The sequence below is a fragment of the Pygocentrus nattereri genome, chromosome 10 (assembly GCF_015220715.1).
Source record: "Pygocentrus nattereri isolate fPygNat1 chromosome 10, fPygNat1.pri, whole genome shotgun sequence".
Taxonomy (NCBI): domain Eukaryota; kingdom Metazoa; phylum Chordata; class Actinopteri; order Characiformes; family Serrasalmidae; genus Pygocentrus; species Pygocentrus nattereri.
In genome coordinates this window covers 24,739,200-24,752,750 of record NC_051220.1, presented here as the reverse complement: position 1 = coordinate 24,752,750, position 13,551 = coordinate 24,739,200, and the positions used below count along the sequence as shown (strand labels likewise).

The window sequence follows — 13,551 nt, the reverse complement described above, 5'->3', positions numbered from 1 at the left end:
CCCCGCTAATATTTGGCTGGCGGGCAGGGATGGACACGCTTGTAGCGGCCGAGAGGAGAGTAATGTCACACCATTCAACCCCGATTAGCCTGCTGAATACCAGGCAGGCGCACAGAGCCTCAGCACCCGAGACTAGAACTAATTTCACTTTATACACACGTATTGACACGCCGCAGTTTAGAAAGTCATTAGGGTGGGGTCAGTAGACTAATAACGACTTTGAAGCTGGAGACGGTGGCTGCCTTCCCAGCAGGATGCTGGTGCAGTGGTTAAGTGGACTTCAGTAGCTGTGGGGAGAGAGGACATTTTAACAGAAGTACATCAAGCATAAGAAGGTAGGGAGGCGCACCTGGTAAAAACCCTGACGCTCTGTGCTGAAATGTGCTCTATGACAGTGTTTCTCAGTCTCAGTATTCCCTGCTTTAACCCCTTAACCTGCAGGTCTACTATCCAATTATTAATATTATATAATTAATCATTATCACTTGGTGGTAATTTCCAGTAGTGGAAGTTACCACTAAGTAATAATAAAAATCCAGCAACAAACATGAATAATGCAGTAAATACAACAGAACTGCTATGTAAGATACGTGGTTATGTGAGCATACAGTTTAAAGAATTTAAACTGTTTTTTATTTCTCTTGACCTTTTGTTAATCGTCTAGCATGCTTGCTAAGGCTGTCTAGCATGTTATATATTAAACATGCACATTCAGCAAGGCAAAATCTTTGTATGTGAAACCAGGCAAAACAAGCTCACCTGTCATGTGGCTGGCTCCAGTTGTATAGGTTTTGCGTGCGCTGTGCCCACTCCTCAGGGTGCAAGCGGCTGGTAATGGGTACCAGCTGCTCACACACCCCCCATGGCCAGCGGGAGAACGTCCTCTCCCAGCTCAGGTCCCCCTCCGATAGACCAATGCATACAAACACGGGCCTGCTACACACACAAAAACACGACAGGTGAGCTATAGTTGCATGAAACAAATGAAGAGGTTTTGTTAAATCAAATATTGAACAACTCCCAGTGATTTCTCAAAACAAAAAGTTCACTTGATGCATATGCATGATTGTTTTTTTTAAATAGATTACAGACAGCATTCTGACCAATTTTATATTCGAATATCAGTAAGAGATATATGTTCACAGTTAACCTTAGTAAAGGAAACAAAAAAAAAACATGAAATTAATCTATTTCAGCTGAAATTAAAGCAGAGCTGTAGCTTAGGTGACGGCACTGGTGTTACACAAAAATTTGGCATCGTGCAAAATAATACATTTCAAAATGTTATATTATTTAAAAAACAGCCCAGGAAAATCACTAGGTTATTGTGTCAGTTGAGCAATACAATGGATACAGCTAACCAGTACAACACTGGATGGACAGTTTTCTTTAACAGTTTTTTTTCTTCAGTTCCAACATGTCACTTTGTCAGAGAAATATATCTGAACTCTTTCTGGATCTAACATCAGCTATAGCATATTTAGTGATAAAAGCCACACAATCTCTGCCTCGTGAGTCACGTCCTTAATAATGCATCCTTGCTAACGTGTTCATCTATATATTTTCTCTGTCTTCCTGTGTTGAAACGAAAGGAATAACAAAAAGTGATTTCAGTATCTGAACACTGGCAACTCAAACCATAACCGAGTACTCAAGTAACCAGTGACAAAAGCGAACACGCACGCACACACACACACACACGAGATATGGAAAGGGAGAGATAGGTAATTATTAATAATTACATGCTAACTCCATTTCTCTTGTTCACCAGTTCTCAGTCCAATAACTGGAAACATTTTTTCCTTTAACAGAAACAGCTGTCAATTAGGGCTATCTCATTTGCAGAGTTTAACTGGATTCTTTTGCTGTTACAGTAAGTCTGTTACAGTTGACTGAGAATTGAAGAAAAGTGGATAGAGTAATTGAAGCAATTTTGATTAAGCCAAATAGCCAGACAAAAAAAAAAAAAAAAAAAAAAAAATCAAGCCAGCCAAATTTCCAAATTTAATAACCAGGAAGAGCTATGCAGTAGTCTGGAAGCAAATTTTTCAAAGCCAAGAAACACCAGCTAATCAGCCAAGATGTACAAAAGTCATGTTAACATAGGAAATCAGTACACAGCTCTCTGAAAAAATGTTGTCACTAATGCATGCAGTCTAAAATATCACCTGATAACAGATGTTCATCTTAAATCAATTTGCAAGGGCAAAAATGCACATTGTAGCCAATTAAAGAATTATATCCTATGCTTTAGGGTTGGGTTTCTGTACAAAACAGGACCAGCAAAATCCAAGTCTTGGAACTATTTTATATTATCACTGGGAATTCTTCACTCAAAATCCTTTTTAGTCCAGGACTACAATCGATCTGTATACAGAAAATTAGCCTTTGATATGTGTTTTTGTCATCCATTTCTGAGTTCTCCTTTTTTTGCTGCATGTTCTCTCCAGTGCACTGGGCCCCTAGGGTAGCGCCTCTGGTGACTGCTGCCCCCCACTCAAGGCTGCAGGGCTTTGGCAAGGAAATACTGCCGTCTGGTGGATGGAGGTAGTATAGAACCCAACTCTCTTCACATGCGTGTCTGTCCCACTGTGTTGGGTGTTGTGCCACATAAGCAAATGCTATAAAATCACAGGCAATATAATCTATAAACACTAACTGTGTTATTAGCTGATGCAATTTTAGCTGGATGTTCTAACGAACAGCTAGCCATGAAGTTTTTCACACAGTGGCATTAAAGGTGATGCAATGAAATGGGTAATTCAAAGATTGTTTGTGCAGAACTCACTGTGTGTTGTGCTGGAGGAACTGCTCAATGTTGAAGCTATTTTTCTCTTCAGTGTTAACTGGGTCCCAAAGGTGCCCAGGGAACTTCACTCCAGGAAAATGTTGCTGAAGCTTAGACACATACCAGCTATATGTCATCATCTGCATGACAATAAAAATAGTAAATTAAGAAATTAACATGAAAATGGACACAACATTTTACCTAACATAATTTTAATAATCCCTCAGAAGTCGCTGCTATCTCTGGCTATGACAAATCCCTGTTGTAAACTTAAATGTATTAGTTCTAACTTGTAGCTTATTGAAACTAGTTGAGAAATTCTACAGAAAGTGTGAATTCTAATTTTTCAATTGATGCTACATTTGTGTTTGTATGAAGAACAGAAGGTATCTTATTATGGTTTGAATTTGATGAGAATCTGCCAGTACAGATGTAAACTGAAAGTATAAACTAGTGAAGTCATTAAACATAATTACCTCACTACATAATGTACAATAAAATTTACACATGTATAATAAAATAACAGCATCTCTAACCTTTGTCTTAACTGTACTGTAATGTGCATTACACTTACCTCTTGGTCAACAAGGCTGAGGTCCGGCCTCAGGCCCTGGCAGTAGTGCAAGTAGCGGAGGGTGTTGCCGGGGAGATCACCCCGCGTCAGCACCAATGAGCCATTTGGGAACGAAAATACAACCTCACGAGCAAACTTTTCCACCACATCGCTGCTGCTAAGATCACACTCTCTAGAAAAAATATATACATGAAATATTTAAAATTGTTCATGAATGCAGTTATTTATACTACTGGAGCAAATCCTGCAACTGTTGGTATATTAAACATCAATATACATTATTCAAAATTGTGAGAAAATTATAATTCAATCTACTTATACTGGAAGATTTATTTACTTGGAAAAAACATACATTAGAAAAATACAAATAAACATTAATACAATAAACTGTGATTTTATGTCTGTCAGTTTGTTGGCTTCACTACTTCCTTAACTACCAACTTACCAGCAAACACCTACTTCACCAAGTTAAATCAGGAATGCTGAAATTAAAGAAATCCATGAAATGGCCAGCGTGCACTGAATAGGAACCAAATCTGTGCTTCTAGCCATGTCTGATATCAACAACTTTTTTGAATATGAAAAAAAATTCTTACTTTCTATGGTAATAATGTTTGTCTACGGGCAAAAAAACACTGACTGCCCAAATGACGGTTGCACAGCACTGTATCTGCCCATGTGTGAGAACTAATTCATGATAACAACAATGATACATTTAACAGAGATAATGATGAAAAGGATGGGGATCCGTGACACTATCATGTCTCCAGCCGGTCTGCTGTCAGCTCCTTTCCCACGCGGAGCAGCACGTGGTGAGTGAAAGTCTCGCAGATGACACAGCGGAGCGCCTCGCTGCTCTAATCAGCCTCCGACAGGTGTGATGAGCGCCGACAAGTGCGTCAGTCCAGCGGGCTGATCAAAGCGGTGCGGTGCAGAGCGAGGCAGCCATGCACCAAACCACACGGCTCTAATCTACGAGACTGCCGCGGCCAGGACACCTAATCAACCACAGAATGCCACGGCTTTAATCTGCGTGACTAGCGTGGCCAGGATAACTAATCAAGTGGAGAGTCAAACAGATGGGATGTTGCGAACCCGAGAGCTTTGAAGTCAGATGAAGCATGGATGTGCTGAGGAATGTGGTGAGTGACTACCATGGCCGAGGCTGAGTGGAAAGCTTGCAACCCAAGCTGTAAAGAGTGGAGTGGAAATGGCAGCAAATATGGCATGAAAGTGTATTTGTAACAAGCTGAGGGACAATTCATATTCTGAAAGTTACTTGATAGCACAGCTCCCTACAACAGCATCCCGATAAAAGTCCATTTTTAGCATATAAACTGTAATCCTACTTTAACGTTGTTTGAAACCTGACCACTACTGTATTCAATAAAGGCCAAAAGTATGGAAGCCAACAGCCAACCCAACATGTTCACAGACATCTAGTTTAGCCAAAAAAGTTTTCACAAAAACTTGTACTAGTCTGCATTGATGATTTACTTTATTATATGGGAAAAGTCGGTAACACTTTATTTGGACAGTCCACAGATGCATTGTAGATACTTATCTTACTTTCAAGTTACATTCACCTAAATATCTACTAAACTGACCACCTTCTTTAACTCTCAACCATGGCTCTAATCTTACTCCAAACCTTAACTTCAACCCAAAACCCAAACCCAACAATCACCATGGTCCAAGCTCTAGCCCTAACCCCACCACAAACAGTTAAACAATTTGAACATCTGTAAATGATCTATAGGGGACAATAATGGACTATCCATATGAAGCAAGACCAAAAAGCCTTTACGGCTTTCGTCAATAACAGTCCCTTAAATTAACCAGTTATTGATTTACAACCCACTAATTTAACACACATAATTCAACTAATAAATCCTTCAGAAACAACTGAAAGTAAGAATATAACAGATGTGAGTGCAGCAATGAAACCCTGCAGGACAATTGCCAGGAGAACAACTGCAGACAAGTAAAGGTATTTGCTCTATGGTAATTAACACATTACTCTCTGTTTTAGCTGGATTAAGTTACAATTGATATGACATGGGGAAAAAACACACTTGCTTGCTTACCTATGGTTTGAGTGGATCATTTGTGAGAGCAGTCCAACAGTGAGAAGCCACGCCCCTGTGGTCCACACAGCATCCCAGCCCAGTCGCTTCTTCAACCAGCACACAGACCAGCTCAGCCCCACACCAGCCAGAACACAAACACCAGCATCAGCCTGCAGCCAGAACCGCTCCACCTGCCCCCACAAACACCCACACAACACACACAGACTGTGCAATTAGAGCACATCTCTGTGTTAGAAAATCTGATAACACTGTTTGTGTGAAACAGCAAATGGATTGTGCAATTAACATAAATGTGTTGCTCTTAACTGGACTATGTGTTTTGTTTGCTTAGAGAGTACATACTCTACACTTCCAGCTAGAAATGAATGATTCAAGAAATGTATGCATTTGCAATTGTTTTGGACCAATTTTGTTCTATAAATTAAGTATTTTAGCAGCCAGCACATATTTTTTTTGGACTTACAATATGCTTGTATACACACTGTGCCAGACTGCCAGTGCACAAGCTCTGCGTTATTAAGTTATTATTCCCTACTTAAAAAAATGCTAAGACAATGTTCAACAATGTAGCATATAAATTATGTTGCTTCTCTTAGGATTTGAAAATTGCTTTCTTTTAAATTGTTACTTCGATATTAAAATGTATGAACTGTTCAGATTTAATTCATGCGTAACTGAAACCAAGCATTGGTTCATTGCAGAAGCAGTTTGAAACGGACACTCACTACTCCTAGCAGCAGGGGCTTCTCAATGTCCAGGTTGGCTCTCCAGGCAAAGAACACAGAATAGAGACTCACCATAGCAGCAAACAGCAACACAAAGGCACAGTGCCTCCTGAGGGTTGAATACAAGCAGTAAACAAAGGGGTTACTACCCTATAAATAACATGCATGTTTTCATGTGGCATCAAATTCTCTGTATCCTTTAATGGTGATGGTTTCTTAGAACCCAAAACAAGCTTTAAACAGAGCATGAAATCCAGCTGTATCAACCTGGAAACAAATGTGTTGAACAAGGCCTTATTCTTTTCTACATGATGACTTTGTGATAGGCAGACTTATCCAATGAAACCTACCTTTTCAGTGAAGCATGCAGCAGACCAATCACTGCTAATAATAACACAGGAGCAGAGAGATCTGCCACACAGTGATTCAACTGAGCCCTGAAAAATAGAAGATTCACAGTTATTAATATACTCACTTGCTCAATGGGTGCATATGTGTTACAAAATCCTAACAAGGCCTGGCAGACCATCAAAACTGTGTCCAACAGTTAAACAACTCTTATAGCTTTAATATTTGAGAGACATTAGAAAAAAGAAGAAAACAACACTGTCCACATGTGTTTCTGTCAATATTTCCACTACGAGAAGACAATTCTATGCTGTCTCAACGCAATCTCAAAGTGCAGCTGTGTAGCTGTCAAGAAGCCGATGTTATTCTCAGAATAATGGACTTGCCGTCCCAGAGTCCAGACCTCAACATCACTTAATGTGTTGGGGATTAATTTTGGATTATAAGGAGCACAAAATGAAACCAACTTCCAAGACTGGAATTTGGAGATTTGGAAAAATATCCATGCAGATGTTTCTTTAAAAACTCCTGCTGTTCCTCTTGACTTGAAATTAAATAAGTGAATGGTGCTCTCTGACTTGTGCATACTTCTGTAAGTAGTTGTCCCTTAACTGTTTTCATAAATTTTTGGGAGGTCAACACAAGCATATATTATAATACTTCATGTGATTTTTCCTTCCAGCTGTCTCCAGTCACCAGTCAATGGGTAAATTTCCCTGGTCCAAGAGATAGTACCCTGCCTTACGCCTTAATACCATCTCTATTCCTGACAGCTTATTTAGGCACTGTGAGAGCAAGCATGTGAAAGCATGTGTGTCTGTGTGTGTGTGTGACTGAGAGACTGTGTCAGCTTCTCGTGGCAGGTTTACACGCTGTGTGTGACGTGCTTGTCGCGTTCTCTCTCTTGCATGGCTGTCCATCACTTTGTGTGGTAAGCAGCAGTGGGGAGCGATGGGAAATAGGGGTGGAGAAGTGGTGGGTAGTAGGTTGACTTGAGATGAGAGAAAGAGAGAGAGAGAGAGAGAGAGAGAGAGAGAGAGAGGAAAGCACCCAAACACATGAGGGAGGGCCATGGAGCAGCTCCAGATCTTCTGGTATATTGCACTGGCTGTCATCAGAGTAGCCCGTCACGCTCACAATGCCTGCTATCATTTCAAAAGCGAGTGCAGAAAAACACTGCAGCTAGATTTGGCCCGCTAAGCAGGTGCCATGCAGCTCTGATAGAGAGGTGAGGAAACTAGAGGAACAAAGAATGCATGCTGGGTGGCTTCTCTCAGCTATCTATCTGTTGACTGTGGGGAGAAACGTGTGGATCTTTGTTTCTGACCCTGTAGTACCAAATATGGTCATGCTAAGAACAGTTGGTATACTCACTGCAGCATCTTCCCCATGTTAACTTTTCCCTCTGATTTTGCCTATGGTCAAGAAAAAACACACAGTATGTAAGAGCAGGCAAAGTCAACATATTCTATATAGTCTTCAACTTCAGCTAGTAGTAGAGTGTTCAGCTTCCATGCGTTGGTGTGGGAAACAGGGGAAATATATTGAGAATGTACACTTACAGTGAGGAGAAACAATTATTCAGAAACTTTGGTTTTTGTTAGTTAATATACCTCCAGTACATCTCCACACAATTTCCACATATATTGTCTTTGGACTTTGTAATATGACTTGTAATATGAATATAACTTATGAATAAGAACAAATAAGTATGTACTAATATAAAGAAAAATGTTTAAAAACAAAATTGATAGGGAAAAGGTATTCAGACACCACAAATTAATAACATTTTCACAAAGCTGTTGGTAATTACAATACATGTATGGTAAGAAGTTCTTACAAACCAGTCTGGAGTTATTATAGTTATTTTGGCTGTATATTTGGGGTTGCTGGCTTGTTGAAACATCCTTCTTGAAACATCACGAGATTCAGTTTCTTGGTCAATGAGAGTAAATTCTCTACTAATATGTCCCAGCACATTGCTCCATTCATGTTTCGTTTGATGATGGGTAATGCCTTAGTACCATTTACAGAAAGCTTCTGTACCTCAATACTCCCCTATTAGTTTAGTGGCTTTTAAAACATATCTTTATTTAGGCTTTGATTTCTTTATAAATACAAAAGTCAAAAGGCATTATGTATCCATTTAATGGGGATATATGCACTGAAAGTATATTAACTAACAAAAACCAAAGTTTTTGAATACTTGTTTCCTCTCACTTTATATAATAAAAGTCCAAATTTGGACAGACCTTGAGGACACAATTGGCCACAAATGGACACAAGTGGACAAATTCTTCAAGACTTTTTTCTAACAGTTTATGCTTAAATGCTTGAAATTTGAGAAATAAGGAAAACCTTTCAATGACTAAAAGTGACCAAACTTTTAGCTACTGTACACACATAAGCATACACACACACACACACACAGATTTACTTCATCTGTAAGATGGAGAATGTGTACCAGGCTAAATGTGCCGTACTCAGCCCTCAGCAGGTGTGTGATCAGGCCACCTAAGGATGTCTGGTCCCCCCAGCTCCAGCGGGCTTGGTTCAGGTATGAAGAGATGGGCAGGTAGAGGTAGGGCAGAAATCCAGCCAAGAAACACAGGCCCAGAGAAAATAAACCCGAAAAACACAAGCCCTGAAAAAAACGACATTACTGAAATAATCAAGCCCTGCACAAACTAAAATATTCATTTAATGATAAAATTTTAATATTAAAATGTAAATGTAAAACTGTTTAAAAATCTCCATCAGCACAGTATTAGCACACAAACACATAGGAATAGCGCTCAGTCCTGGATGGGTTGTGTGCCCTCCCCTGGAGCAATTTCCTTAAAAACACTGCAGATTGGCAGTGTGTCCAGTAATCTACAGAGCAGCCTGCCAGCTCCTAAACACTTTCAGCAATCACAGCAGAGAGGGAGCTATTCCTGTCCAATAGAGTGCTTAACTGGTTTGCAAAGCAATTTAATTTCAAGGCTGTCCAAGCTGAGCACAAGGGCTAAGCAATTAAATACATTTCCCTGTGTTGGGCAATTTTCTCTCTAATTTTTGTTAAAAGACGGGACATTGCATGCATAATTATGTTTCCATATGGAAGCATAAAATAATATTAAAATATGGGTTAGCAGCAGACCATGCAGTCTGTGACATTAAAAGAACACTACACTTCACACACACACACACCTCTGTGCTGAAATATGACTGCTTCTCAATACTCACATTGTGAGTGTAGAGCTGGAGCAGCACCCAGGGAATGATGATGAGCACATAGATGACCAGAGTGTGCTGGTTACACAAACTGAGTCCACAGCACAGCGCCCCCCACAGAGAAAACTGGGGACAGGCAGAAGAAGATAAGATGCCTTCAGAAAAGATTAATGACACAACAAACTGAAAACAAAACATTTTTTTTCTAAACAAAGCAAACACATATCACACTGACGAGCTATAATTGCTCTTATGCACGAGTTCGTATCAATTGGCTCAGCTCACCAATAGCAACTGGTTCTCTGAGCTTCCAAGAGGCTCTTTCATCTCTTACAAAGTAATGCATTTCGGCCAGACCTTTGTACTCATGTAAGAGTCACACATGAAATTTAAACAACTGTCTCACATTTTGGTCTAAACTGTTGTGCTAAAAGTTCAATGTTGATAAGAAGTTTTATAGAATCCAACCTTTTGTGTAGTCTTCGTTCACCAAGACCAAAAAAGGCTCTTCAGATATGCAAGTCAGCAAAAAGAGCCAGTTTGTTTGTGAATGTGTTTTATTACCTTTGTCTTCTGAGCCACATTCTCTGCTTTATGGAAGCAGGTTAAGAGGGAGAAAAGGAGACCCACAAAAAAGTTGTTGAGAGCGAACACCTCAGCCACTATTGACCACTGCCATACCAGTTTGGACAGGGCAAAAAGGCCCCCTGCCAGGACAGCTCCCGGGCCAGGCCCAGCCAACCTGAAGAAAAAAGAACAACCATAGCACTTAGTGGGTGCTTACCTGAGTCACTGCACACAGGCAACTTTGTCTCTCTGGGATTACTGCTGAGCTTCTGTTTCACTGCAGCTAATAAACAAAAGCTACACATCCTTAATCCCCCAACCCGGTGTGGATTATAGTCTCTGACTTCTACTGTACATGACAGTAATGAAGAGAGGTTACTTTGGTGACACTGTTACTGCTATAAGCAGAAATAAATACTGATGTTATACTTACCACCACCTCTTTGTGAAATACACAGGTCAAACAAATCACACTCAAACAGTTTAATTAAAAATGCTAATGTTTCTAACAATGAGTGAATGAAAGTGAATTGCCAGCAATTAGCATTATGTAAATAAAGTCATACTAATTAGCTACTAGCTTTCATTTGTGGGTAGCCATATTTTCATGTTTGGTTGAGCTATTTATTAAGGGGACAGAAATACAGGACACCACAAAAGCATACTGGATGCTACATGAAGGTCTGACATTATGGCAATTACATATTCAATTTAAGTCAGTTTGCAGTAATGAGTAGCCATATGGTGGGGGTTTGCAGAAAGCAGCCTGGCTGGGCAGCTGGTGGCCACTCTAGGGGTCTGGCCATGACCAAAAGGCCACAATATTAACTGCAACTGAATAGCTCTGCACTGCCATTCTACCGGATGTTTCACTTACAGTCTGCCATACTGGTAGCAAAGTTTATATAAGGTTCTCACTTTGATACATACTATTATAGAGCACACTCTGTCAAACCGTTTCTCTACAGAGTAAATGAAATGCTTAATTTAACACTGGTGACAGTTACATTTATTAAGACTGCAAAATACAAGGGTTGTTATTATTATTATCACCATCATTATACCGCTACCCTCTAACCTACAAAAACACTCATGGAGGGAGTGTTGTGTAATGAATACATGCACGCAAATATTATTTTTAAAAAGTGCAGATTCTGTAACAAATGTCACATTTAGGGTTTACTAATGTGTTTTAATATATCATAACTCATATCATAATCTCAACATGTAGCAGTATAATCACAATGCTAGTCTGCTGTCCACATCATGCAGTCTTTATACGTATAATGTAAAGTATACCAAAATAGGCCAAATTTATGCCACTGGTTATGAAAAAATTTGACTCAAACTCTGCAGACATCCATCAACTCCCCTTTACTTCTCTTCTTCTACAGCTGAAAACCAGACCCATATAATACCAGTAAACATAGGCTATCCTTTACTATTTAAAAAAGCATAAACACGAAAGAGCAGCCCCCTCCTTCCCATCCTACAGCCCCACCACTATCCCTATCTCTTTAATGGTAATTGTGGCAAACTTGGGATAAGCTGTCATGTGCTAAGACCCACCACTTATTAGAAAGACACGCAGGGTGAGACACAGAAAGGAAGCACACGCGGCAAAGGGGAGGCTAAGAAAAAAAACAGGGTACAAATCTGAATGTGTGCAGGGAGGAGAGGAAGCCAGGAGAGAGAGGGAGGGGAGCAGAATCTATATGAGACCAGAGTGGATATAAATGAAGGGATGGGTTAAAAAAAAGTTGGGAACGATGCTTGGAGAGAGCTGGAGAGAGCTAGGAGGGGAAAAAAAACTCAGCCCAGTCTAGCAGCACACTGGCTTGGAAAATTTTTGCGGGCTTGACAATTAAAGGGGGGGGTAGTGGATGGGGGGGGTAGTAGTCAGGCAGTATGGCCCTCTCCTCATTGTAGCGAGTGGCTTAGAGTCCTCATCAGCCTATCAGCTAAGTGACAGGCGGAGAGCTGCTCTATTCAGCGGCGCAGATACACGCCGCGGGCCAAGCGGCTGCCAGGTCCCTCCTGACCCCGCAATCCCTCGCCGCTGACAGCTTCAAGCTCCATGGCAAATTAGGCGCTCTCACATTACAATCGCACAAGACAGATTCCATTAACGGTATCTGAAATTGAGTAGAGAGCAGGGCCCCCGCCTTATCAGACCTGACTCATAAGCAGCGGCGGCGCTGCTGCAGCGCGCCGGCGCTTAATCACCAGCCATGATACCATTTAGACGTTTCCAGCGCCCGTTCTGCCTGCCGCTGTGATAGTCGGCCACAAAAGGGCCTGATGAGACTTAGGGGAAGGGGAACAATGGAGCTTTCGCAGGGAAAGCAAAGTAAGTCGGGAAAAAAAAAAAAACAGAAAGGAGAGGAGGCTGAGGATGAAAAAAAGCAGGGGGGGGCAGAACTCTCATGCTCACTGACTACTTCACTGCTTCCTTCCTTACCCACCCCCCACCCAAGCCCCCCCCCCCCCACCACCACCACCACCACCACCTTCCTTATTTTCACACTCCTTGCCTTATTCTTTTTTTCTTTTTTCATCTCAGATGATACGGAGCATTTTGAGTGTATGCAAGTGTGAGCGTGTGCAGTTGAGCTAATGGGTTGTCACAGAGTACCGGGGGTGTATGTGGTGATATCAGCCACTTTCTACCCCTCCTTACTGCGCAGGCAGAGACAGGAGGGGGAGGAGGAATGGAAGTAAAGAAGTGCTTTGGTGAAGGTACAGGACCCCCCGCACCCTCAATTCAACCCCCCTGTGTGCCAATTAACCCCCAGCACACAGGAGGGAGGGAGGGCTGGTAGGGGGGCTGGAGTAGGGGGTGCCATCCAGAGGCAGGGGTCCTCAGTGTGAAATAATATCACGTTCAGCCCGACTTAAACCCCCCCACCACATCAGCAAGTGAGGCTGACAGGAACACTCAGCCACATTCACTCTTTCCTCTTTGAATCTCTATCCCTCCGAAAACGCTTGACATCTCTCTATTTCAAAGTGTCACTTTGTCTGAGGGAAGGTGTCTGACAGGCTGCGTGTTACACATCTCATGTTTCTGCACGTGCAAGACCACCTGGGCCTCTCCTTCTCCCTCTCTCTGATTTTCTCCCTCTCGCCATTGTGATAAGGGAGAGTGAGTGACACTGGAGTGCAACATCAGAGGCATGCTTGCTCTTATCTGTCTGTGTTGCGCGGAATGCTTCAGTGGGTTGTGTGTGTGTGTGTGTGTGT

The 13,551-nt window shown here is 41.4% G+C and overlaps 1 protein-coding gene across 6 annotated transcripts in view; it reads right to left on the bottom strand.

Annotated features, from left to right (window-relative positions):
• The window catches only part of tmem260 (transmembrane protein 260), a 39,086-nt gene that overhangs the window by 9,928 nt on the left and 15,607 nt on the right, over positions 1-13,551 (bottom strand). For 3 of the 6 annotated variants that reach the window (XR_005130808.1, XR_005130807.1, XM_037541903.1), the window contains exons 4-13: positions 10,306-10,483; positions 9,754-9,867; positions 8,963-9,169; positions 7,900-7,940; positions 6,528-6,614; positions 6,178-6,286; positions 5,450-5,622; positions 3,363-3,534; positions 2,789-2,928; positions 760-936 (exon numbers count right to left, since the gene is read on the bottom strand). Coding sequence is in view for 4 of the 6 variants with exons in the window: in XM_037541903.1 (XP_037397800.1) it covers positions 760-936; positions 2,789-2,928; positions 3,363-3,534; positions 5,450-5,622; positions 6,178-6,286; positions 6,528-6,614; positions 7,900-7,940; positions 8,963-9,169; positions 9,754-9,867; positions 10,306-10,483 (1,398 nt within the window). In the remaining 2 variants the exon portion in view is untranslated. Of the gene's footprint in view, positions 1-759; positions 937-2,788; positions 2,929-3,362; positions 3,535-5,449; positions 5,623-6,177; positions 6,287-6,527; positions 6,615-7,899; positions 7,941-8,962; positions 9,170-9,753; positions 10,484-13,551 lie in introns of all 6 variants that reach the window. The other 3 variants (XM_037541904.1, XM_017711810.2, XM_037541905.1) reach the window with 3 other exon arrangements.